A 26331-nucleotide genomic window follows, 5' to 3' on the forward strand; every position below is an offset into this window, starting at 1 on the left:
ATACTGTAAAGTTAAGATGTGTACTGTATTAAATATTTTTGGAAAAATTTTCGGAGCGGATCGGAGTGGGTTCGGAGTGGCCAAAAAATTTACGGATCGGATTGGTCGGAGTAAGATTTCTACAATTCGGAGTCGGACTGGGTTCGGATAAATTTTTTTAAGTTTGGACCGGACTGGACGAAGTTTTCTAGTCCGTTGCAGGGCACTAGCGCAGTGCACTGTACGACTGAGTTCAAAATATCCGTTTCGTACAAGTGCACTGCACCGCTTGCGTACAGAATGCTGGGTATGGGGCTATGCGACCATTTCGTCCTACATTGTATTCTGTGTATTTCGTACCACAGTACCACAGAGACGATTCTACTGGGTATTTGTTTGCAATATTATAATGCAGATGTGTTGTGCGCTGCTCAGAATGCAGACGCTGCATATTATAATGCAGACGCTGCATACCTGTCGTATGCTTTGTATGAGATTTTGAAGATCGCACCGCTCTCTTTATACAACTCACTGGATGGCAATTGGAATTTGTGTTCCACTGCTGCTTTGCGCAGTTCTACATTGGGTTAGCACGTGTCCTGTTGCAATACAAAGACGCACTTCCGCAAGAGGTTCAATGGATAGCACAGCTACTGCAACAACAACGCTAACAACGATCACACCAGACACAACGTCCGCTGAGAAAAGTCGTAATTGTAAGACCTGCCGCTACGTCTACACTCTGTCCTACCCTGTCCGTGCCCCTGTCCCGCACCCGGGCGGGTGTGTGACATTTCGCCGCACTCAAAACCGACGCGCGACTTTTCTTGCGACTTTCGCGGCAAATGAATTCGCCGCGCTTAGTTTTTAAAGGATTTTCAGTTTTTATCTTTTCTCAGGTTTCTTAAGTTTTCCTAGGTTTTTGAGGTATTTTATGCTTCTTAGGTCCTTTTTTAGGTTTCCTTTTGGTTCTTAGATTTTTTTTTGTTTCTTGAGTGTTTTGGTACGCCTAGTTTTTGTACAACTGATTGTCTGATTGTCGAAATATCTCTCCGTTGAAACATCCTCGCCTCCGTCTGGGTGCCGAAACGACCTTGCGACGAACTGTCTGCCGGTTTGATACAGTCCCACCTACATGTCGCGCGACGAGATGATTTTGCGGCGAAATGTCTGTGACCAAATGTCTTGCGATTAGTTGTCCTCGGCGTAATGTCGCCTTGCCAAAACTGCTTGAGCAGTTCAACTTACAAAAACATTTAAGCATCATTATTATTGTTCTGAGTTATTCGTTGAGCCGTTGAGCGGCACTTGAATTAAATGGAACCGCGCATAGAATTAAAGTACCTGTAATTTACACATGCGTTTGTAGTGGATGATATCATTAAAGAGTCCTGGAACACTCTAAAAGACGACAGGATCACATTGAAGTTTCCTCACATGGATCAAAACGCAACAATTTTAGATCCATATCCTGGTAATCTAGTGTACCAGCCCAGAGCAGGGGAAAGTCTTATTCTGACTTGTGAGGCATCCACAGAAAATACGCACGGTGTGTCTTGGAGTCATCTCGACCGAATGATATTCGACAAAGGGAGACGCGTCGTTGATGACGGGGTCGATAATCAGTTCTATAACGTAACTCACTGGGGTCAACTTGGGATTTTTGCTATTGTCCGTGTGTCCCTGCAATCGGAAGGAGAAGTTGTGTGCTGGGAAGAGTCAACCCGCTTTGGATACAAGCAAATTGTTACGTTAAAACGCTTCAGTATTAAACCGCAGATTACCCGAGCAGTGGAAGTATTTGCTGAGTCCATGCCACAGCAATCAATTATGGAAGGTGACGTTGTATCTTTCTCCTGCGCAGTTCGGCTTCCCTTACCGCAACGCACCATTAATAACCTGGCCAACTGCATTATGTGGCGTTTAAATGGCGAAACAACATGGGCCCCTACAGAGGAGCCGTATTGGTCGCATTTAGCACGTATCAAGCGCGCTTGGGCGTTTAGTGGAAAACCATATTATTTCCAAAATATTACAAACGTTTTTGGGCGAAAAATTGTGTACCAAATTGACTTCCATTTCTTAACACCTAGAAGAAGCGGCAACCTTGAATGTTGGTTCAGACCCCATGGTACTACTCACGACTGGATTATGCAGTCCACTGCATTGACAGTGAATTCGCGAAGTTAGCACCGGCCGGTTGGCGCAGGGAGGATGCGTTGCGGGCCGGATCGCTTGCGTTATTGACCAGTGGCAAGTCGAGGAAGGCCATGATGGCGTAACGATTGGGTGCCTTTATCGGTGTCTTGGGAAGCCGTATTGTTGCGTTGTACAGCCGGGACCCTTCCTGAATGTGAAGTAGTTTGGGTATATGTCACTTATAACGCTGGATATTACAAATGACAGTGTGGAAATTGTAATGTAATTGTAATTGTAACTGAAGTGTAATTGTAATGATAGTGTGGAAATTTTGTTCTGGCTTAACATTTCTAGTATTTTTTGTTTTCATTCTAATACATATCTGTACTGTTCGTTTGTGCTAAATTAATCCCACAGTTCCAATACGGAGCACCACGTTTCGCATAACTTGCTATTCAACGTGAGGTAGTTGGTGCTAGCAAGTGCAGAGATTATTCCCTAGCAGATTTTTGACCGCTTTATGTCGCCGTTTTAAGGAATCAACGACATAATGCGAAGTGTGCTTAATTTGGCCGGGCAATCGATAGACAATGGCAGTTATAGTCTTATAGGGATATAGTTATTGAAAAACGGACCTGAGTTCGCAAATTATTACGCATGTGCTATGTATATGTAAACTTTACCCTTCATAATATAACACAATTTGTACAATGTGTCAGAACATTTTTCATGAAAGCTCAGAGAATTGATATTTTTTGGTAGAAAGTGCATCTTTTGAAGAGCACATGCGGCACTTGCTGACTGCGGCATTTCCCATAAAGAAGTCATACGTCTTCAGTTTGTGGAAACCGGAGAGTAATAACACGGGCAACTGTTGCTTAAGATGCAACCGTAATGTCGTCCCTGCTTTCTCAGGTTTCTGGCGGCCCGGATGATACTGTCTTGTACGTTTAAGGAATACTAAAACTACCCAAAAAAATATGCATACCGGGATTTCGATTGTGGATCGATTGAGGATACTTGTTGTTGTCACACTGGGATGTTATGTTTTATCATTCAGTGGCGCTTTTGGCTTTCCTTCCGTACTGCGATCAAAGGTCAGGCAGAGCCAATATTGCTTTCTATTTTTTCGCAAAATTTCGAACTCCTCACCAGAACTACACAAAAACTGAGTTTTGATGGCATGCATGTTTTGGAAGGGAAATTAAGCGTAATGTTCGACAGCTGCTTTTTTAGGATAACCTGAACATACCCTTATATATGCTCAGTTTGGTTTTTGATTAGGAAATCTTTTTGTTTAATTCTGACAGATAAACAATTGAAGTATAATGAGTTAGCGTAATTACGCATCGTTTTATTATTTTTACTTAACCGATTGGTGTTACGTTTTTCTTACGAATGCAAATTCTAGAAGGACCTCGAAGAAGTCGTGCCATATCTGGATGATTTATTGAAAGCCAATGGTAAGCTTTTCAGTTTTAGTGCAAGAATTAATTGTATCTGTACTGCAACTATCAACGAACGTCTATTGTGGCACAAATACTAATTATTGTACGCACATACACATCATATACATACCAGTATTTAATGGCCAATGTCAAAACGACGGCGGAATTTTCTGCCGGCGGAAATTTTGTGAGGTCAAAACGACGGCGGAATTTCTTGCCGGCGGAAATTTTGTGTGGTCAAAAAGCCGGCCGAATTTCTCGTGGTCAAAATGCCGGCGGATTTTCCTGAACATGCATTTTTTTATGGAAATTACAAACTGATACAAAACCAACTTATTTCCGCAGCCGGGACACTTCGAATTAGGATGGATAGCGGTATCTTTTGTGATGCGGAAACGGCTGCTTCCTTTCTGCCACGGATTAAGACGCTTAATCCCCTTGCAACAGGGACACGGTTCTAGACAAAAAACACCGTACAAAATAGCTTGTGCTAGCTTGCTGGTCGAAATCTGCGGAATCGGAAGAAAGGCAAGACATAATGGCATCATTCGAATGCTGTTAATCAGTAGCGTTGCGGTCACTTTTGGTGGAAGTGCTTCCAGCATCATCTCCACTGCGGCTTGCAAGTTCGTCGCTGAAGTCATAAAATTTGTTACAAAACAAACGTCTGCAGTTTTTGTCTTTTTACACGTTTTTATCTGCAGTTACTGCATCCAGTTTTGTTCCAACAGAAAAAATAAGTACGAGGACATTTGGGTGCTGTGAACATACCCTGCACGATTAGGCTGCGATGAACAGCTGGTTAGCCGTAGCTCGCAACGCTACTGATATCACAGTCTGAATGCAAACGGCTATAAATTTAGCCGGCTGTTCATCGCAGCCTAATCGTGCAGGGTATGTTCACAGCACCCAAATGTCCTCGTATTCTTTCGGTAATGCGAATTGCAAAGTGAGTGTGTAACGCCTGCTTTCTTTAAACGGTTAATAACGATATCTTTTACGTTAGACAGATATAACTGACAGTATCTGTCTCCGATAAATATCTAAATATTCAATAAGCACGGCATAGCCGCATTAACACAAATATTATAAGTAAACTATTTATCGTAAAAATTGTCTAATAAAAAGCTGGGTTGGGTCAAACTAAACTGTTGCACTTGCGCCGAATGTTCACTTTCGTTGCCGCTGGCATCGTCCGTTTCGTAACCTTCCTCCATGCCAGATTTTAATGCCATTGGGACCAGAAATGTCACGTCCCCATAAGTTACCAGATAATGTAATAACTGTTTTGCTTATTTGTTTTCGCAAAATTCTTCTAATGCCAATTTTTTTAAAAAAACCGCAGCGGCTGCTGCGCTGCGAGTGAAAGAATAATAATTTGTGATGCAGCCGCTTCTGCCGCAAGAATGCGTCGATCAACGCGGTTTCTGTGTGTCTCTACGCGTAGAAATTCTTCGTTTGAGTTAGCTGTGCCAGTCTACATTCAGAGAAGTTGTGAGTCTTCCCAGGAAAGGCTCCAAAGGGATCAGACCAGATCACACCTCAGTGTCATCGCCGCAGTGCCATTGTCAAACACCTTGTTTGTCTCTCTTGCGCGGCTCAGGTATTCTCTTGAACTCATCCGCGCTTTATGTGCAAACCGCCAACGCAACAACGCACATACAGACTACATACATGCGACCCGATAAAGAGGCTTATATTGATAACGGAGCGCCCGATTCTATAAAAGATACATTTTTCTTCCAAATTGTTTTTAAATATGCACCGTAACTGAAATTAAAGTTACGAAAATTCCGCCGGCATTTTGACCACGAGAAATTCCGCCGTCGTTTTGACCTCATAAAATTTCCGCCGGCAGAAAATTCCGCCGTCGTTTTGACCTCACAAAATTTCCGCCGGCAGAAAATTCCGCCGTCGTTTTGACATTGGCCGTATTTAATTAAATTGGTTATGGAATATACAGTGTACGTAGTTGTGGTTGCATAAGAGTTGAACGTATAAGGGTTGAACGTGGTCGTATAATCTGAACTTTGCAATACATTACAGTACTTTGTCTCGTAACTACGCAGCTACGCTCACACCGTGTCTGAAAAATTTATACCGTTAGTTACGTTGACAGATTTGCGCGCTTTACTGCGCCAGAAACGGGATGGCTATGGAGCTTCCGTAGGCATCAGTGGTTACGGAGCCTCCGTTGGGAGCCGTGAGGGTGGAGCGTACGCCGCCGGAATGTCACCGACGATGATCGCTATGCTAATCAATGCCATCAACCAAGCCCGTTAGTATTACACATGACCTTTCACACGGCAACGAGAAAATGTTGATATCAGTGTGGTTTTGTTACAGTTGCTCAGTCAGCTATAGCTGACTGAGCAACTGGGGATAGCTACCCCTCTGTCACGACTTCATAAAGTCCTTTTATTCACTTAGCTCTTCACAGTCATACTGGCAGCTTACGCTGCTGCTGTTCACACGTTGCTATGTCACATCATCACACCTTCCTCAGTGTGTGAAACACACTACAGAGAAATACAAGATAATATGGAATTATTTGATAATGAAAATTCACACCAAAATAATTATTCAAAAACTAAATCCAAAGTATCCTCGGTGTTTTCCAGTGCTTCCTTCTTTTTCCGCTTCTTTTCGCGCTTCAATTGACTGCGAGTCTTAACCTGTCCAGTGCTAGAGGACGTTTCCATTTCCGTCGCGGATACGCATCCAATTGGCGCAAAATCGCCGTTGGGCTGTTCAATACTGACCCCGTCAGTGCTTTCGCCGTCGCTGACTGCCACCACGCTTTCCCGAACGTCGCAGTCTTCTGCCATTTGAATCGCCGCCCGTTCTTCCACGCTCCGGTTTTGCTCCGGCTGATATCGCCGATGCTCCGCCGGTCTCCAGTATCGAGGAGTCGCTTCTGTGCCCCGTCGTGCCATTTCGTCAACCTTCTTATGCAAGGCAGCCAACTCACCCAGCACAGTTTCCAGAACAGCATCTCCGTCCTTGCTGCATTTCCAGGGGTGGCTGCTCGCTCGCCTGTTGTAACTAGGCCGATGTTTAACCATACAGTCAAAATCATCATCCCCATTAACCTGTAGCACATCGAACTCTTCCTCTATCAGATTGGTGCGCCGTGCACCATCCCTCTGCTGCTCTTTCTCCTTCGGATCGGCACGACAGGCCCTGGCAATGTGGCCATACCTGCCACAGTTGCCACACCGCAGATCTTTTGCCCAACATTCGGCCTTGCGGTGGTCGCGCTCTCCGCATCCGTAACATCCGCCATTGAATGGCCACCGTGCCGTTTGGCTTCCGCCATCACGGTCTCTCTCCCCACTGCCGCTTCTGCCGCGGCGGTTGTCGCCCTGGGCTTCACGCCGTTTTGGCCTCTCTCCACGGCCACCAGCTCCGTGACCTTTATCCGGGCCACGCGCATCGCGGACTCTCGCCACATCCACCGTCTCCGTGGTCTTCTTCGTACCTCGGGCGAGCTCGTACAACTCGCATATCTCCAAGCACTCCTCCAGCTTGGTGCGTGTCTTCGACATCAGGTGCAGCCTGGTGTTTTCGTTTGCTAGCCCGTTCGTGAACGCGGCCATCATGTTTTGCTCCAACACCGTCGCCGGAAACCCCACCACCGTGGCCTTTCGTCGTAGTCTGTTTGAGAACTCAAGGAGCGTCTCTCCAGGTTCCTGCTTAATCCTAAAGTATAACGCCCACTCCGTCTCCTTCAGCGTTTTCTTCACAAACGCTTGTTCCAGCTTATCCGCCAGCTGGCCAGCGGTGAAATCGTCCGGACTCCCAGGCAGGCACATAGAAATAAGAATTTCCAGCGCCTCCACGCCTAAGGCGTCCAACAGTACCGCTTTCTGCTCGGCCGTGTCCGTGACCTTGTGCAGATCCACGTAGTTCTTATATCTGAACTGCCAGGATCGCCAGGTCATCGCGGCTGGCTCAAACCTCATCAATCCACCAGTGTCCTCCTTTCTTCCTCCCGACGGCATGGCTGCACTACTTCCAGAAAGCATGACCACACTGTTCGTAGACACTTTTTCTCTCTAAACGGCAATGAGCTCGATTCCTCACGCCAGATTGTCACGACTTCATAAAGTCCTTTTATTCACTTAGCTCTTCACAGTCATACTGGCAGCTTACGCTGCTGCTGTTCACACGTTGCTATGTCACATCATCACACCCTCTGACTGAGCAACTAGGGGTAGCTACCCCTCCTGCAGCTTCCGGTACGATCATACGTTCCATGCACCATGCAACTTTAAAAGAAATTGAATTATGTGTTTCTTTATTAGGCGGTGGGGATAATCCGCCATCTGCAAGCGCTAATTCCGGGGCAGCTCCGAACACAGAGCATTAAGTACGTTGAAATATATGGACATTCTGTGGGTTGTTGCCGCTGTGTTTAATGTTTTCGTTTTGGTTTATGTTGGATGCAGTCAACAGTTTACTTCCACGTAAGTCTGGGCGAATTTTTGTTACTCAAAACATGGTCGAAGTAGACGGAAGTTGTAACCGTTAAGCTGTTACAGTTTTGATGAATCTTTACGGTGGCAGTCCGTATGGGGCATATCCCATTCGCGGTGGTGATAACGATGACGATCCCAATCCGTTTCTACATTCCGTCAACATAGGCCGATCTATGGCACAATAAAGCACAGCTGCATTACGTGATCTAACAATTGTAAGCGGTAGGTGCACTTTTTTAGATCAAGAAGTATTTACATACGAGGAGGATTATAGTTGAGTCGGTAGCGCACAGCTGCTGCGAGTTAAACTGAACACAGTTTCCGTAAGCTATTGACGTAACAGTCAACTGTGGATGGTTGCATTTCCAACAATTGAGCAATAGTCAGCCGTGGGCGGTTGCACTGCTTACTTATCAACCGCGGTTTGTGCAACCATCCACGGTTGGCAGTTAAGTCAACAGCTTACGGAAATGGTGTTCAGTTTAACTCGCAGCAGCTATGCGCTACCGACTCAACTATAATCCTCCTCGTACCATTGTAAAGTAAAACATGCGTTGTATGGCTTCACTACATACTGTAATCATAACAATAAAAAATAATTAATTTATTAAGTAATTTATAATGGTTTGTATTCGTATAATATGTATCCTGTGCACTGATGATTTGCATGCCGTAATATTGAATTAAATTCAATATATAAGAATTACCCGGTAATGTAGGGCGCGGAGTTGGTACATCGTAATATTACTAGCATGCGATAATTTTATGTTAGTTTAGATTTTAATTTTAATTTTGTGACTGCCTTAATTATTACTACGTTAAACAAGTAGAAGCCTTTATAACAGAATTATGGCTATTGTGGCATAAAGTAAGCGAAACGGTAAAAATGCTGTAATAATACATATAAATTGCAAAAATTTGTGCAAAAAACGTTTGTTTTATGACCTACTCACACGACTGCGTCGTATTTTAAAAGTCCGTTATTTCAGTGGCCAAAGACCTATGCAGTAGAGACTAGTGCATTTTGCCTTATCTTTACCGGGTATTTAATTAAATGCCACGCATCGATTTTATGTTGTAGGAAGAGGATCCACACGAACGACTACAAAGTGATTTCAACTTTTAATTTATGCTTCAAGTTCAAGACGATGATGCGTCTTAAACTGCTACCACTTTTTTATTTTGAGTTTCTTGTGGATCTGCTCTACATCTCCCTAATTTTAAATATTGTTCTGGATTCTGCACGTAAAGAAAACAGTATACTGTAGCTGCTCATGCAATTAGGTGTCGGGTGTTAAATTAGCGTTAGTTAAACAATCTGGGCTTTCTTGTAAAACCGCAATAAACCAATGGGATGAATCAGGGCACTTGTGCGGCGTACTTTAAGAAATGCGTCGTCACAGTCCTTCCGGAAAAAGAACAAAACAACCAACTGGGCGAAGAAAGCAAAATGAATGTAAACGATTATTATTAATTTTATGCTCACTGTTTACGCGCGCGCATTATGCGCGAATGTATTCGCATTACGCGATGTATTCGCGCGAATTCAACTTGAATTGCTATTTTCGACATATTCTTCTTATCGATGACAATTTTCGTGTATTGACGATAAATTTGTCGTTGAAGCACAGATAATTGTACTGACCAAGATATAAAAGTACTGTGTGTACGTTAGCATGTCCTCATCGAACGTGACTTTTGTGAACCGATATGCAAAAGTCTATAACACATCAGTTTTTTCGTGACTCACTCAGCCAGAACGCATAAGTATGTCCGATAACACAGAAACTATTAATAGGGTGTAAAGGTCAAGTCCTACAATTGCTACACACCTTCGCGTATACAGTACACCTCCATCGAATTGGCGCTGTATCGGTTTTCCGACACTTGCAGGCAGTCCTTATCGAACGATTCACAATCCAAACTGTGATCGGAACTGGACGGGAACACTATGACTCCCATCTGACAAGTCCATCCAGGGTCGCAGGCCACTTTCTAAGGGCAAATGAACCGACGTTTCAAAGTGGCATCCCCGTAAATGTTTGCGATATTAGTAAAGTTAGGTAACGATTACAGTACTGTACACTGCAATCTGTTTCTTCCGCTAATATTCAGTCGTTCGTTCAATCGAGCATCAAAAAACAAAACGTTTGTTAAACTTCAAATTGATAGAAATTTTATGAATTACAGTATTGAGCAAGATTTGTTAAGGTAAACACACGAAAGTTTGCCACAATAGAAAGCATGCGTTACTGATCAACTGCAGCTGTTGAAAAATTATATATTAATTTTGTTTTAAATGTTTATTCTCTGAGCGTCACTTACGGTTGAGGTGCATGCTTTCTGTATTATCCTGTCTTCTTCGAGGGAATCAAACCTAAAATTTTTCATTAATTAGTAACATGTTTGTTAAGCGTAATGTTTCAAATGCATGTGCGTTTTGAAAAAATTATTTAAAATAACTATGTAAAACAGAAACATCATTGATTTGATAAAGTAAAACATCTGAGGTAAATGCAAATGCATGTGCAAATGCAAATGTAGAAGACAATTGATCGGTTATCGAAAGTCACTGGCACTGCGACGATGCCTTTATTGTTATGTCTTGCTATTAATTTTAATTGCTTCTAATTTTTGGTTCTAAATCAACTTTCTGATAAACAACTCTTCTATCGAAAAAACGCACGATCGATTAAAGCCCCAGTATCGGTGGCACACGCCATACTCTTTAGTTTTGCCGGTTTAGTTTAATATTACGAAACATTTTTCCTATGGCTAAAAGGAGACTACCTCACACGAAAATCGGTCCAAGTCGGTATTTTCGATAAGAGCCCACTGTGCCACATAGTGTACCGCATAGTATGCCGCAGACTAAGCGGTCTACTATGCCGCTTAGCCAAATATTTTACTGATTCCGATTGGCTCGCTCAGACATGCACAGCCCATTCAACTTTCGTACGTACACATCTACAGCGCGCTGCGTGCACAGCTACAGCAGTCTGCAGTACCCGTGGCAACTGCAACGTCTGCTAACATTGTAAAGACTTAGAAAATTTCTGAGTTCAAAACTATGACAAAATTATACTGTATTGAAGCTGTAATTTCCCCTTTATATTGTATCTGCCATTGTAACTATTAATAGTTACAATGGACGACGAAAAGAAGTTGAAATCGACCGGCCAGTGTGCGGTCGCGCCTCATCAACTTCTTTTTGTCGTCCAGTGTATGTAATTGGTCAGTGGTCAGTAGAAATTAGTCGGTCAGCCATCTTGGATATTTTCTACATTTTGGTTTTTTTTATTATTAAGCGTGGGCAATAGCGGTGGTCGTCGGTCAAATACTGGAATCTGGAATCAGATTGTTATTACGGACAGATTTGGAGTTCAGAATGGCGGAAAATACAGTCTGTAGTAACAGTGAGTCGGGCGCGTGATGTACCGACTCATTAAAACACTTAAAATTCACAGTGATGACGGGAAATTTCGCTCCGAGCGCGAGTGTTTGGGCGAATTGGCCCTCCTGCTTTTCAAAAAATTTAAAAGGAAAGGGTTGACCTAATTATTATGTTAATACAATTGTCATGAAAATTGTTGTTGCTTTAAACGCTAAAATCATCGATGAAATTTAAAATTCCATTTAGAATTTTGTACCAGTAACCTTTGCAGAAATTAAGCGACTTAATTTTGTTATAAATTCCAACGCTTTGATCCAACATCCAAAAAGTTTGACGTGAGAAGCACGCCAATTTTGATTATATTTCTCGAATACTTTTTTATATATGATTCCCTAACCAAAACAAAATAAAACACGGGAAGTTGGACAATACCAGCTCTCGGCAGTGATTGTGGTACATGTACAGTAACAGTGCTGTAACGGGACGCCTGCGCCGATCAGGAAAATGCTGCCGGAAATCGGGAGCGGCAGACGTGGATCTTTGAATTTATTTATTTAATATTTATTTACTGTCTGTAGCTAGAACTACAGGTACGAGGTACACATGGAAACCTAATAAGGTACACATGGAAATGGCAATTTTTGAGGGTAAACTTTCAAATTTCTACGCTTAACGTTATTCCGTAATCTGAGCCATTAAAACGTTAAGCCATTAAAACATTCACCAGTGGAAATAAATTAAATTGCACTAGGTTTCGCTCATTAAAATAACATTTGTGATCGTTATTTTATAGTTTTGCGTTTAGTGATGAAAAGGCAATAATTCTTCGCGGACTTATTCCGCGCAATTTGCGGGGGTCTGCTAGTTTTGTCACATAAAAACTAAAAGCTGCGGAAAGCAGATGCGAAGCCATAATTTTGATGAAATGCACTCCAGCAAGTTTTTGAAAAGGTACCGGAGCAAAATCAAACAACCAATAAACTTACACTACTTACATAGAATATTTCACCTTAAGGTTAGAAACGAACCTTCAAATATTGCACAAATCTGCCGACAACGAAAGCCGGAAGCTGTGTGCTGACTTGTGAGCCGGACTGATTTTCCGCATTAATGTCAAAAACAACAAGTATATATATTAATAGTCTCATTGATAAAAATTGTTAGAACCTCAAAACCTCTTCTCGAAAAATCACAGTCAAGTGACTCAAGTTATGCATTTATTATTAGAAACTGTTTAAACCTTTAAACCAATGTCTAAAAAATATCTGTCAAAACCGAATATCATTAATTTTTTATTAAAAACTGTTAAAATCTCATTTCTGAAAAATCATTGTCAAAACTCTATATTATTAATTTTGCTATTAAAAACTGTTAAAACCTTAAAACCTCTTTTCAAAAAAACACTCAAAACCATATATTATAAAAAATTTTTAAAACCTTAGCGGTGGCTAACGATAAGGACGCCAAAGCCTTCTTTATCGCTAAAGCGTTATAATTAATTACTAGAGTAGACTTTACTGTAATAATTATTAGTGTTCGGGCAACTTTTTACTGGTTGTTACATTTTAATCTCTTAGTTAATTACACATGTACAGTAGTTTAATTGATTGTACTTACATTGCAGTATTATTTACTCTCTGTGACAACTTGATAGTTGATACCTTTCAGAACACAAGTTTTCAGTTTTGTTTAATTCGAACGGTAACCGCATTGCAGGTTATCAACTATGTATCAACGGCTACCGGAAGTGATTTCGGTTTGAAACCAGCGCGTGTTTGTGCCGGTCAAGATGCGGAAAAAACCAATGCCCTCCTACAAAGTCTGGGCAAACTGCTTGCCTCAAAAAAGGTGGACAATGCTGCCGTGATACGGGAGATCCGCAAAGGCAAAGGAACGGTCGACCTCGGCACTTTCCCCAAGGGAGCCGCCTTCCTGAAGGTCGATGAAGGATCGAAGCCGGACAAAACCGACAAAGCTCCGGCGAAGTTGCACAGTGCACCCGTAAAACCGGCCGCGGCTAAGCAACCGGTGAAAGCTGTGGATAAAGCTCCGCTGCGAGCAGAAACTACAGATTCGGGAAAAAAGTCTGCAGATGACACGGTAGAAGTACCTGTACGGGCGAGGGAACCCATACCCGGTATAACACAAATTGTGAATTTTGGTAGGGAAAGTAAGATGCTTCATGAAGCCGGTTGTGATTTCAGAAGAAAAGGGGCCGGAACCGCGGGTAGTGACTATTCCGAAGGCATTACCTGTAGAAGTACCGGTCCAACTTCCGGCTAAAGATAGACCGGCCACGAAGGTCGAAAATCAGGGCGTCACGACGAAAAATGAAACATCCGTACAACAGAACAAGTACATAAGTAGAATTATAGCAACTATGTATTGTACATGTATAAATGTCAGTAAAACTGAAAAATCAAAAACCCAAGCGGATAACGGAAGAAGTATCAACAACACGGCTTATACATATGTACATGCATTTATTTATACAATATCTATATTATTACTGCTGTTGTACTTTTATACGACAGCCATCGTTTATTATACTGTACATACATTTGCATTTTGCACCAAACGAATGCGCTTGCTATGCGTACCATAGCAAGCGCATTCGTTGTGCGCAAATACGATGAACGATACACTTAAGTAGCATATCGTTCAACGCGAAATTCAAAACAGTTATATCTATACTTCGAATGCTGCCTTATATGGGCTCCCCCTGTATTACTCTCCCTTATCTGGGCTCCCGGCTAGTTAGCAATACCCGTCAAATTGAATTTATCGGATTATAGCAAAACCCTTTTCTACTTCTTTCAACCGGATTTACAAGTGAGCACACCAAAGAATTCCGAAATTTCACATCCGATTTATATTTATATATATTATATATATAATAATATTTTTCATTAATTTCAACCGGATTTGCCAATGAACAAACTGAAAAATGCCGAAATTTCTTATCACCGAAAATGCCGAAATTTCTTTTAAATTTCTTATGCCGAAATTTTTTTTATTTTTTCATGGGGTTCTTAGTGCATTTAAGCGGGCGACGTTTAGAAAGATCTTAAATTTAGAAAGATTTTGAATTTTAGAAAGATTCTGAATCTGCCGTTGATGCAACCTGAGCATTTTGAAAGAAACTAAATGCTACAAAAGTACTGGCAAAATAAGTATTTTATATAAATCAAAATTTTCAGTCAGGCATAACACTGATAACAGCTGCGAAAGTGTGAGTTATAACGCAACCGCCCATGTAGAGGTTTGCTCATATTGCCCGGGAGCCCAGATAAGGGAGAGTAATATAAGGGGAGCCCATATAAGGCAGCATTCGAAGTATATTCTATCTAGCCAGCCGCGCCCAACCACCGCCGCCCGCCCAACCACCGCAGCGCGCCCAACCACGGCCAAACGGGCCCCGCAACGCCCGCCTACAGCAGCCAACCGCTCCCGTCGCACCTCGTTAGCGCCGAGCGAAGGCGAACTCCCTGAAGATGTCCCGCCGGCCAACATTAAATTTCTAGATGAGGAGACGGCAGACAACGAGCAGCTACTACAGGAACTGGCTGCCCCTGAGGTCATCATCTTCAGTCAGCTGGATGCAGGCTATCGCACAACCAACGGACACCAATCAGGTACTACCCAATGTGCTCGTAGTTCAATGAAGTGAAATAATTATAATTATACTGATACGATGCAGATTGCTTACTCTCTGATTTGTAAGCTTAAAATTTAAATTGATTCTCTATAGTAACAATACTTTGCAAACATTAAAAATACTTTAGCGGCTGGACATCTGGTTGCTAATCTGCGCGACGCACAAAAAGATTTTATTCAAACCACTGGAATCGAGGAAGACGAGGTATCAGTAATTTCTGTGAATTTAATAGCTCGCTGTGCGGTTTACCGGATTTATTTGCCCATCGATTCCGAGTTCTAAACGACGAAAAAACTGTGATGTGATATGCACTATCATCCATTTTGCGCTGTTTGCACCCTCCATAACTGCGAGTACTCATAGATAATTCTGATTGTGAATACCATATAGCAAGGCACAGTATTATTGTGGTTAACAATTACTGTCTCCAGGGTGTCCTCAGCGCTGTTGCTCAACAGGAAGTGGGAAGATTTAAGACAGACATCGACGACGTGTGCAACACGTTGCAGAAGGTGTCGCGTCTAACCGATATTCTGGGTACTTATCTGGAGATCCTCCCGGAAGACTTTGAAGACATGGATAAGGATAGGCAACGATACTTGGAAGAACACCAAGCATTGCTACAGAAAATCGAAACAGCGTCCAAGTATGTTAGCAGTGAACATCCGGCATTTGTAATAACGCCAAGTAACTGCAGTTTATTGTGTCTGTGCACAGTTTTTTGTTATTTCCAGAGTTGAAGAACAGCAATTAGAAAAACTGCGACGGGAACTGGCGTTTCAAGAAGAGGCTTTGTTTGCTGTCGGGGAAGAAATAGCCTCTACACAGCATCGAATCAAAGAGAACAGTGGTCTACTAGAAAAACTTGTAAAACTGCGCAGTATGTGAGTTAGAAACTAGTTAAAAGCAATCGTATTTCGTTAAAACGGAAATAAGTTCGTGTAACTCGGTTTCGCCGCATTTAAGCAGCACATTTTGCATACGTTTTGCCGGGTGGCATTGTGTGCTGAAGCGTGCACTGGATGGACTTCTTTCGGTTTAGTTGTATGTGGTACTGAGAAATTCGGCGCTCCGACTAAAAGCCAAAACTACAGTAGTTAATCTAATACTTTTCGGCATAAAGGATACGTGTGTATCGGCATCTATAGCACCAAACAGCATGGCATCATTTCCCGGTGATATAAGTAAGTACCAAAAAGCTGTACAGGATAGTAGATACCCCAAAATGTGCCATATTCAAAAAAATTCCAGGGACACCAGCCCAGTGTACCGCCTGCTGCATGTGTAGTCCCAAGTATGATACAAACTGCTGCGGCACACATTTACTAATGCATGCTGTTCGAAAGAGAAAACAAACATGCATTCTTCATACGGTTCACTTGCGATCGCGGCTTTTAGTTGGCCGGACACGAAGGGTCTTTCGGTCTCCAGCAGGACCAACTTCCGCAATGAGGCACATGGTGCCATAGCAGTAATCTAACTCTGGTTGATTTCCGTGAAAAACAAACGCGGTCCTAGTGATGTTTCGTTGTGCCATTTCCGTAATCCACTGGATGCTCACACCTCCCATGCCCTCAAGGTCCGGGCTCCAATCCTCATCATCACAATCATCCCTGTCTTCACCATCACTATCGCCCTTGTCCTCATTAAGAAGAACAATCGCACCCTTTTCACGGGCTAATTCTTGAAAAACATATCCATCGACCCAACTGGACTCTTTAAACTGAATAACATGATCCGTTAAAACGGCGACGTTTTCCCGGTCGTCCTGAGTGTACACCTTCAGCTGGATGGGCAGCGACAGTTCCTTGCACACGCGGCGAATCATGGCATCGCTGCCCTTCAGATACTCCATCGTGGATCCAAACGGTTTTTTAAGATCAACGGCAATCGGATACTGATACTGCAGACCAAAACCAATCAGTCCGCCTTTCGGTAAGAAATCCGGCTCATCCAGCAACTTCGCCAAATTGGCTTTGAACGTCTGCTCTTTCTCGAAGGAGGCCTGGTTGACTGGGATGCTAAACTCGGGGAAGGTCGGTTGGGCGAAGTAGAGATTGTACGTCAGCGTAACGCGGTGGCCGCTCTGCACCGGCAGAATCTCGTGCTCCACGTCGCTGTAGAAGGCCATGTACGCGATGGACGGTGAACGGAGGGCGGCCAGTTCCTTGGCCGAATCGAACGTCCATTCCTTATCGCCCGAACGCAGGACTAGAGCACCGCCCTCGTGGGGGGTGGGGAAGACGACAACCAAGGAGGCGAACATGTTGACGCCCCGCGGTGTGTCCTTGTGCGGTTTGAAGAAGCCGTCTTTTCCTATAACAAAAAGACAGCACATTTTATTTCATCACTTGTGCATGAGTGAAATTTTAAAGTTTTCATGAAAATCAAATTATCAACCAAAGCATCTGCATCGCGACTTGTACTTCACCGTTTTCCCTACCCTGCTCTGACGTTTGGATTTTTTATTTTAAATGCACTATGAATACTTCTGCAGCAAAACCACACCAGCTGATTTGCCGACGATATTCTGGATATCTTCGTTCAGCTACTTTGGCGATCGTATACTATACCTACGTCTACTAAGACTACGAGCACAGTATTTGTACTCGTACTCATTAAAATAGCTGAAAATTGTTTGGGCTGTTTTTAAAGCAGATTTCTTCACTCAACTTGCCAATCAAATTTTGCCAGTTTCGTTACGCGCGCAACGTGGGTAAAGAAAGTACTGTACCCAAGTGCCGTCGGCGATTCCGACAGGATGCGTTAGTGCTTACCGTAGACATTGAGCTTGTACAATTCCGCTTCGACATGTCTGTTATGCTCCTCTCCCGACAGCAGATCGCTTTTTATCCGTCCCAACAAACCCGACCGTTCCGCGTCGAACTTCGTGGCGAACACGTCGACGTCCAGTTTACCAGCCCTACGGTAGGATTCGTCCAGAACAGCCTCTGTATTCCGTCCAAACTTGGCTGGATCACAGGCACGGGACAGATGCTCCAGTTCGTCCGTGCTGGCATTGTGCAGGGAGAGCTGTCTGCAGAAAGCGAGGATATTTGCCATAATATGCGTAGTAGTGTAATTACGCTGTAATACGAACATTGTATGTGGATTTTACCTGGCATTAGTGCCTCTACCGTAGTACAGAGTGAAGTCCTCGATAGGACGAGGAAACACACCGAATGAAACTGGAGAAGAACTGATGGAGTTCCGCAGAGCTTCGATGAGGCGACAGCAGGTGACAGACATGGGAGGGGATGCCTTTCGGTCTGGGTCTTCATCGTCTGTAGCAGTGGTAGACAAACCAAGAGACTGTTGAATGTTTGCTGGTCGGCCTGCTCTCAACGCTTTCAGCAGAGTTCGGGACCTTCGGGTCGACTGTGCTAGCAAGGGGTAAAACTTCTCCAACATTTTACAACAACATGAAAGTCATGAATTCTTTGAATCACTGATAGGTGATAGCTGAATCACTGAAATCAATCTTTGAATCACTGATAGCACTATGAAGTACTAATAACGGATCCCCGAAACTTTCAGTTTCTTGCGATAAGAGTGTAAAAATTATTCAAACAGTTTGAAAAATTATATGAAAACTGCTCCAACGCAAAATTTTCCCTTCGTCAATGCAACTGTTACTGTACTACCGAAATTGGTCCGAAAATGCCCAGTGCCCGCGAACTGCGTGAAGTTAAAACTAGTCGCAACCGTACTAGCTCCGCCCTAACCGGAACCGGAAGTACCGCAGACAGCTGTGTACCGTATTAAACTGCATAACGCTGCAGAATGTCAGCGCGAAAATGATTGTGATCCGAGGTACTTGTGCTACGGGATCCGGATACTCGTATTTGTGCAGGTAAGTAATTACAGTAAATACATTGAATTTAATTAATACATTTAATTGTAGTTTATTTTATTATTACTAGGCATCTAACGTAATTTTATTTGAATATAACTGCATCTATATTTGCGCATGTGTGCTTGTTGGGGTGTGCACGTGCGTATCACAAAACGAAGGCGTAATATACTCGTACAACAAATTGTTTTTCTTTCGCTTTTTTTGAAAGCGTCCGGCAAAAGTAGAACTTAATATTGATGGCGAGTACATGAGCGGCAAAATTAAAACGTTTTTTTTTTCATGGTGCCTACGTAAATTCGACAGACTTTGGTTTTCAAAAATGCGATCTTGATTTTTAGCTCGATAGCATCCACAGTTCCACACACTCCCAAAAAACCATCCAGTATTTACACAATATCAGTTTCGCATTTAATATTACGTAACTGTTAGCGCTTGCGCCAGGTCCAGAATGCCGCCGCCTTCCGGTATTTGGCGAACATAAGCAGCAGCAGCGGTTCGGCCAGCGCTTTGCAGCACATCAACGTGAAGCCCACATCCCAGAACCACACTTCCAGCGGCGTTTCGGGATTGTGCAGGTTAAAATGGAAGATCATCAGGAACAGCGCATACGGTCCGGTGAACACCGCCAACGTCCCCGTCAGTAACAGGGTGACCTTAAGACTGTGCAACGTAATCTCCGCCGGTACGGGTTCCACGGCGGGTGCCGTCGTACTACGGTTTCCGTAGGGATTTCGCTCGGCGTCCGTCCGTGGGGAGGGCGGCTCATGATCGTCGTGATCGGGCACAATCAGGCCGACATCCAGCGCGGTTGGGTCGAAGAAGGCGTTGGCGCTGTCCACCTGGGTGGGGCTGTGTTGCGACCAGTGGACGACCGGGTCGAAGTGGTGGTTGGTCTGATCGACGGCGGGGATGCGGGTCAGTGTGGCGAAAGCCACGATCACGATGGCGATCAGGCCAAAGACGCTGGCCGACAGCGGGATCCAAAAGTACCTGTTTGCCAATGCATTTATTTCGCGTAAATTTTATACAGCACATATAACACCGGTAACATTTAAATTTTAATCAAATGAATCGCGGTAGGTTTTTATGGAAGCACTCGGTCATCGGCTAAGACATTTGATTAAACTGGCTTAAATCGTGAACAGCTGCAAAGTTTGTCATATTCCAAAAATTATGAAACTTTCGCTATTACGACAATATTGTACATAGATAAGTCGCATGTAATTCAGAAGATGGTTCAAGAAAAGGGGTCATTAATTAAATCGGAACGATTACCGAAATCAGAAGTACTGTAATTGCTCGTATAGTTCCATATTAACTAAGAACCTTTCATAGCTAGATTACGCAAAAACCACACGTACCAAATACTGTCATGAAGCAATCCATTTTCACCTTCCAAGGCACACGTCAATGGTCCTGTTTGTACGGTCCACAATGAGTAACTGTACAAAAGAAATAGCCCGGTACACCGTGCGACGGATCCAGCTTTAAGTAAATTACTCTGACTACGCGCAGTCAATTTTTTATAGGAAGCCAGACTCGTACAGCAAAGTCAGATCATTTCCGGTGCTACACGATTTCTGAAATCTTAAATCGATTTATTATGTACTTTCGAAGTACTCCAAATGTAACGTACAGACTGTAGATGAAGTAATCTTAATTTTATAATAAGATCTACGTAGAATCAAACTAGAATTATTATCATAATTTTACAGATTAACCTTATATTATATACAGATATGACTCGTATACTCAATGCCCCATAAGCTTCATAGTTCATACATGCACCGGAAGTGAGTTTGCGGAACACTATGACTGCTAAACAGCAAGCGGCCAACATACTATTGATCCTGATTCTGACACATAAAAATGAAGCGAATAAATGCGATTGTATTTGTATAACTGTACTTCCGGTGCATCGGGTTTACACCACGAGCAGCAAGCGCTCCCAATGCTCCGTTCTGTGTATGTAGCTGGAAAATTAATGAATAATTTTTCATTTACAACTAGAGTGCAGCACCGAATCTTCATGAATTAATGCAGGACATACAGATATTGAGACTCACGCTATAGGACAGTGTATTCCAAAGCCATGTAACCATACCAGGACCGTGGGAGCAAATTTCTGCAGCACAGCCGTGGTCTTGCTTTTCGAACTTGGCACACAATCGAGCACCATGGTCAGTAGGGAGAAGAACTGCTGAAGTGCCATAATAGAGACATTCCAGCAGCCAACAAATGGGAGGAACGATGTGAAGAATGTGCTGAAAAAACACATTATCTCATTTCCTTATGACGATTACCGATGAGTATTTGATGGCATTTACGGCACATTTAGCGAATTAATCTATCGGATTTCAAGCTTGCACAGAGACGCAGCACATCTATCGAAAAACATAAGAAACGCATAATTAAAACTACCAAATAAGGAGAAGAAGAAAAATAATTTGTTTCACTAATTAGTGTACTAGTTACTATTTATAAAAGTTCAGAAGTTAAATAACGCCTAAAGTTTTGCTTAGTAATGTAGTTGCCGGTCTTTTTGCTACGTTCCAAGTTGATTTATTTTAACGCCCGTACTCCTGCATAAAAAAATGCAGAAGCAAAGAAATACTTTTTCCAAAAGTTCCACCGGGACAACAAGCATTGTTGACGAATATCGTAGGTTCAACAATCGCAATCGATAACGATCTGTGTACAACAGCGATTTCCGGCTTCTGTATATTTAGTTGAAGCGGAAACGTTTACACAAAGTTGCCGGTAAAGTAAACTTGCCGTATATTTTATACAGGTGCACTTGTTACCGATGTAATATCTAAAGAAATTTTAGTTTGCGCGAGATTCCGTTTTAAGTGAAAATGCTAAGAACAGCTGGGTGTTGTGGAATGTGGACAATGTAATATATGTCATATTATGCATAAAGAACCTCGTCATCGACTTGCCTAACATGGCAGTAGAATTCAGCGAAAGGCCAGGCCTTATTCAGGACAATATAGGAGACCACGTCGTAGGGATAGATGAAAACCGTTAAACAAAAGTTAACCAGCAGCAGATTCATCACCAGCACATCGAAGCCCACTTTGGGCCGTTGGACCAGCAGACATCCGCAGAATAAAATACTGTTTAGCAGGATGGACAGGACACTGGCCACCGCCACCACCACCAAGGCCAGGATCTGTCGGGGAGTGACGTCCAGGGTTTTGGGTTCGGGCTGGTAGTTGAGATAGTTGGAGTAATCATTGCTGTTGGTGTTGGTGAACTCAAATAATTCAGCCATTTTACAGGAAAAATGTCGAAATAATGTTAGTAATAGAATCCGGTTTGTGCTAAATATCAGCAACGAATTCCGTACTACCGGCAATGTGTCAGCGTTTAGTGCCGATCGAATATAAGCGCACTTGTTGCCATACTTCTACTACCGGAATGCTGGCTGTCGCATAGGACACCGATCACACAGATAAACCATGCTGATAAATATCGATGCAGTTTTTTATCACTGGAAGTAGTAGGCTGCGGTGTGGATAGTGTTAAATCGCAGCATTGCACACTGTTGTCTGTTTTCTGCCAACTGGGAAATGTATAAGAGGAAATCTTTGTAGTACAACGTTTCTCGATCTAACCGGAACATCTAAGCCGGTGACAGTGGGAAGGACTTGTTGTAAACGCGCACTAAACTCCAAAACTATCACGTTAAAAACGCGCCACAGCGGCTCTGCCGTACGTCCAGTTCGCAGCAGCAAGGATACTTCTATAGAATACACTAGTATTGCAGGAAAATCATTTGATTTTGTGGAAAAAAAAGGTTTTTTACGGGAATACCGAATACTGTTCGTTTAACGTTTAAATGTCGTTTACTGCAGAAAACCGTTTATATTTGTATTATAACAAATCTAGTACAAACACTGCATGGGATGATGGCGGCACAAAAGGTATAGCTTCGTATAACTGGGAGTCTGCTTATAGTTCTATATGTATAACCGGCCGGTCCGGATGGGACGAATAACCGGATGTTGTCTGCGCATTAAAACTTGAAAAATGTATTTCTACTCCCGAGAAAAAAACAGTATGTAGAAAAATATACAGGTCAAATTTAAAACTACCATGGGTTGAACGGGCTTGGTGCTCAACTAGCGATAGTTTTACGTTCGAATTGGGTTCGAGTTTAACTTATGTGATTTTTTTGCTGTTTTATTCGGGACTTGGATAATTCAATACGCTTGAAACCGATACTTCGAATGCTGCCTTATATGGGCTCCCCTTATATTACTCTCCCTTATCTGGGCTCCCGGGCAATATGAGCAAACCTCTACATGGGCGGTTGCGTTATAACTCACACTTTCGCAGCTGTTATCAGTGTTATGCCTGACTGAAAATTTTGATTTATATAAAATACTTATTTTGCCAGTACTTTTGTAGCATTTAGTTTCTTTCAAAATGCTCAGGTTGCATCAACGGCAGATTCAGAATCTTTCTAAAATTCAAAATCTTTCTAAATTTAAGATCTTTCTAAACGTCGCCCGCTTAAATGCACTAAGAACCCCATGAAAAAATAAAAAAAATTTCGGCATAAGAAATTTAAAAGAAATTTCGGCATTTTCGGTGATAAGAAATTTCGGCATTTTTCAGTTTGTTCATTGGCAAATCCGGTTGAAATTAATGAAAAATATTATTATATATATAATATATATAAATATAAATCGGATGTGAAATTTCGGAATTCTTTGGTGTGCTCACTTGTAAATCCGGTTGAAAGAAGTAGAAAAGGGTTTTGCTATAATCCGATAAATTCAATTTGACGGGTATTGCTAACTAGCCGGGAGCCCAGATAAGGGAGAGTAATACAGGGGGAGCCCATATAAGGCAGCATTCGAAGTACAGCTTTGTCACACTGCGCTGGCTGTCTTCTAATTTTACACGCTCCCCTACTTTATGAAACATAACTTACACGAGTATAATAATACTCGTCGAGTAGTTTTTCTAGATCTATTTCGACATACAGACTCAAGCACAATACAGCCTTACAACGTCTCAATTTCCGGATAGCGGATGGCTCGCTTATATGGGATTGCATGGCCAAATAGCTCTTGAGACGTCTGCTTCGTAATTAATGCATACAGGAATTCTCCCCAACCGGGTCTCTGCCAATATAAATCACACAATTATCTATCACCTAATAATTAATGCAACAGGTTCTTTTTTATATAAGGAGTGGCATGCTTGTTATCGTTAGTTACACGTGTATGTAAAGGTCACGTCTAAAAACAGCTTACTTGAGGGAGAGGCTGAATTTCAAATTGTTCCCGCGCGATGCAGATGTCACATGCGACATGTAATATTTACTTACTTACACTGTACACATAAATAAAATGAGTATGATTATCTTGTTATTCTATATACTGTATAAAGAATTATCCCCACTAATTTCGAAGTATGACACGCACATGCATACTTACGCTGTAGGCGGCTTCTTTCTTAAGAACAATAAATAGGTACTGTACTGTATATCTAGCGTTATTGCTTCTTTACGATCCCCGCGTGAGTTTATAAATATTATATGTACAACATTTTCAGCGACCAGAAATAATAATCTAAATGTGCGTATTGTTAAATCTAAACGTTAGCTAATCAAAAACAAGGACAATATGGCCTGTATTAGATCGGTCGTCATTTCTTCAAGTACCTTCGTCACAGGAATCCTAGTTGTTAAAGTTTTCTTCGAGAGTCCAAAACCAAACGAAAACAACGGACTATTTCTTCACATAATAAACTTTTTTGCTAAAATAGGTTTAGTTTTTATGCGGCAATAGCCACTGTCCATACACACACGCCTGCGCGGATTTAAACTAATTTAATTAAATTGGTCAAGTTTAAGCATTGAAAAAACACCCGTAATCGATAGCTCGTTCGAACCTTAGGTCTTCCATTCAACGTACCGAAAACAGCGGCTGCATTTTTTCGTTAAATTGAAGATTCTACCAGCTGTGAAGTACAAACATTTCATACGAATGCTTCGTGGCCTCCAGTGATTCATATTGTTATCCCTCGTACCTTCGCCGATCGTGATCATCGTTTCGTTAATGCATAGAAGTACAGTAAATCGTCTCTAGATCTGTCATGTGGTACAAACAGTAATCTTTCTGTATTCTGCTTGTACCTATGTTTTTATATTCCTTTGAATTCGGTTCCTCTTTCTGGTATTCTTATTGCAATTGTTGGAGATCAATGTAGGTCAAAACTGGCCGCATGGCATTCGGCTTAATTCGACGATACTTCCCCATCGGATTTAGAAACAGGAACAAGGTGTGGGTAAGTATATTAACCTTGTAGATTTTTCAGGCGCTTTGCATTTAGGAGACCCTTACCGCTATTTTGCACTGCACGGGAAGGGTTAACTCAATTGCACTTAGTTGAAACACGAGCAGCATGGACCGACAATGAATACAATAATTAATGATACAGTACGTTAACGTAAGTACAAGTACAAACTGGATATTTTGTGCACATGATGCTCTGCTCCCAAAAATAAATTATATATTAAAGCGTCAGTGGAAGCAGTAAGTTATCAATTAACGGTATCACGAGCTTTTATACTATGTATGTGATAACAAAATTTATCTAATTTTTCGCTTACCCTGCAGCATGGTGGACGTATTCGGCCAAGTTGCCAACTATTTTATGTTGATGTAATAGGGACCGGCGAAGGATCCTACCTGATCCTGTTCCATCACTTCCGCCTAGCTACAGATCGACGATTGACGCGCAAGGTGCACCTTATGTACGTATGCATGTTTTCGTAAAATAGAGTATATGTTGACAATAATGAATTTCGTTTCTCCAAATCAAACTACAGTAATTAGTGTGGTCTTACGAGTGTTTCAATTGTCAACTAGTCATCTACAAAGTAGTAATGCATTAATTGCACTGAAAGCTAAAGTCCTGCGCTCAATGATTTTCGAGGTTCGTTTTCCGGTTACAAATTAACTAAACTGGAATAGCAAATGATTCTCATTGATGATCGCCAGCATCGCCCATGGCTAGCAGTACATTACTTACAATTAATAATGCTGCGGCGGTTGAGCTACAGACTGTACAATACATAAATTGTAAGTACTTGTACCTTTTTCTTCGAATTCAGTCCAAAAACGTTTCATGGTGTGCAGATGTATAGAATTTTCTCTGGGATTGCTTTCAAAAGGGTGAGGCAGCTTCCGCTAAAAAGCACCAATATGGATGGCACTGCGATCGTCGCTGACCACTGGTCACTTCCAAGCTCCATAGAACAATTTCTCCATGTTCACCTTCAGAAGTCGGTCGAGAACACTAAGGAGTAAGGACTGCTATTAAAATGAGTATGCCTGGCTTATTATGCGAAGCTT

General features: G+C 42.3%; 5 protein-coding genes across 5 annotated transcripts; 2 read left to right on the forward strand and 3 right to left on the reverse strand.

Annotated features, from left to right (window-relative positions):
* The first annotated feature begins 373 nt into the window (after positions 1 to 373).
* LOC129599679 (uncharacterized) lies at positions 374 to 2537 on the forward strand. Its single transcript, XM_055497987.1, has 2 exons — positions 374 to 695; positions 1349 to 2537. Exons 1-2 carry the CDS (start codon positions 515 to 517, stop codon positions 2167 to 2169), a joined length of 1002 nt encoding a protein of 333 aa, XP_055353962.1. The 5' UTR covers positions 374 to 514; the 3' UTR covers positions 2170 to 2537.
* Positions 2538 to 7906: 5369 nt separating this feature from the next.
* On the reverse strand, positions 7907 to 10924 carry LOC129599685 (uncharacterized). Its single transcript, XM_055497993.1, has 4 exons — positions 10838 to 10924; positions 10373 to 10424; positions 9880 to 10042; positions 7907 to 8218 (listed from the first exon to the last, which is right to left on the reverse strand). The coding sequence occupies exons 1-4, from the start codon at positions 10903 to 10905 to the stop codon at positions 8124 to 8126; spliced, it is 378 nt and encodes a 125-aa protein (XP_055353968.1). The 5' UTR covers positions 10906 to 10924; the 3' UTR covers positions 7907 to 8123.
* Positions 10925 to 11194: 270 nt separating this feature from the next.
* LOC129599693 (uncharacterized) lies at positions 11195 to 16342 on the forward strand. Its single transcript, XM_055498004.1, has 7 exons — positions 11195 to 11236; positions 13158 to 13578; positions 13646 to 13796; positions 14793 to 15076; positions 15227 to 15303; positions 15531 to 15745; positions 15834 to 16342. Exons 1-7 carry the CDS (start codon positions 11195 to 11197, stop codon positions 15985 to 15987), a joined length of 1344 nt encoding a protein of 447 aa, XP_055353979.1. The 3' UTR covers positions 15988 to 16342.
* Positions 15871 to 19036, reverse strand: LOC129599674 (uncharacterized). Its single transcript, XM_055497983.1, has 3 exons — positions 18218 to 19036; positions 17877 to 18136; positions 15871 to 17415 (listed from the first exon to the last, which is right to left on the reverse strand). The coding sequence occupies exons 1-3, from the start codon at positions 18508 to 18510 to the stop codon at positions 16475 to 16477; spliced, it is 1494 nt and encodes a 497-aa protein (XP_055353958.1). The 5' UTR covers positions 18511 to 19036; the 3' UTR covers positions 15871 to 16474.
* Positions 19037 to 19223: 187 nt separating this feature from the next.
* LOC129599677 (uncharacterized) lies at positions 19224 to 22500 on the reverse strand. The gene is made up of 4 exons (XM_055497985.1): positions 21898 to 22500; positions 21022 to 21219; positions 20317 to 20397; positions 19224 to 19945 (listed from the first exon to the last, which is right to left on the reverse strand). The coding sequence occupies exons 1-4, from the start codon at positions 22230 to 22232 to the stop codon at positions 19381 to 19383; spliced, it is 1179 nt and encodes a 392-aa protein (XP_055353960.1). The 5' UTR covers positions 22233 to 22500; the 3' UTR covers positions 19224 to 19380.
* Between the last annotated feature and the right edge of the window lie 3831 nt (positions 22501 to 26331).

This window comes from Paramacrobiotus metropolitanus, unplaced genomic scaffold, assembly GCF_019649055.1.
Source record: "Paramacrobiotus metropolitanus isolate TYO unplaced genomic scaffold, Prichtersi_v1.0 Parri_scaffold0000152, whole genome shotgun sequence".
NCBI classification, from domain to species: Eukaryota; Metazoa; Tardigrada; class Eutardigrada; order Parachela; family Macrobiotidae; genus Paramacrobiotus; species Paramacrobiotus metropolitanus.

Bases quoted from the DNA above. Each gene is read 5' to 3' on its own strand.
- LOC129599677 (XM_055497985.1), bottom strand. From the start codon at position 22,232: ATGGCTGAATTATTTGAGTTCACCAACACCAACAGCAATGATTACTCC. The intron at 21,220-21,897 runs GCAAGTCGATGA...GTGTTTTTTCAG, and splicing joins GAATTCTACTGCCATGTTAG to CACATTCTTCACATCGTTCC. The intron at 20,398-21,021 runs GTGAGTCTCAAT...TCTTTTGTACAG, and splicing joins GGAATACACTGTCCTATAGC to TTACTCATTGTGGACCGTAC.
- LOC129599685 (XM_055497993.1), bottom strand. From the start codon at position 10,905: ATGCGGTACACTATGTGGCACAGTGGGCTCTTATCGAAAATACCGACT. The intron at 10,425-10,837 runs GTAGTCTCCTTT...GAAAAATTTTAG, and splicing joins TGGACCGATTTTCGTGTGAG to GTTTGATTCCCTCGAAGAAG. The intron at 10,043-10,372 runs GTAAGTGACGCT...ATTTGCCCTTAG, and splicing joins AGAAAGCATGCACCTCAACC to AAAGTGGCCTGCGACCCTGG.
- LOC129599693 (XM_055498004.1), top strand. From the start codon at position 11,195: ATGGACGACGAAAAGAAGTTGAAATCGACCGGCCAGTGTGCG. The intron at 11,237-13,157 runs GTCGCGCCTCAT...ACCGCATTGCAG, and splicing joins AATCGACCGGCCAGTGTGCG to GTTATCAACTATGTATCAAC. The intron at 15,746-15,833 runs GTATGTTAGCAG...TGTTATTTCCAG, and splicing joins AAAATCGAAACAGCGTCCAA to AGTTGAAGAACAGCAATTAG.
- LOC129599674 (XM_055497983.1), bottom strand. From the start codon at position 18,510: ATGTTGGAGAAGTTTTACCCCTTGCTAGCACAGTCGACCCGAAGGTCC. The intron at 18,137-18,217 runs GTAAAATCCACA...CGCTTTCTGCAG, and splicing joins GGTAGAGGCACTAATGCCAG to ACAGCTCTCCCTGCACAATG. The intron at 17,416-17,876 runs GTAAGCACTAAC...TTTTTGTTATAG, and splicing joins GTACAAGCTCAATGTCTACG to GAAAAGACGGCTTCTTCAAA.
- LOC129599679 (XM_055497987.1), top strand. From the start codon at position 515: ATGGCAATTGGAATTTGTGTTCCACTGCTGCTTTGCGCAGTTCTACAT. The intron at 696-1,348 runs GTAAGACCTGCC...ATGCGTTTGTAG, and splicing joins CGCTGAGAAAAGTCGTAATT to TGGATGATATCATTAAAGAG.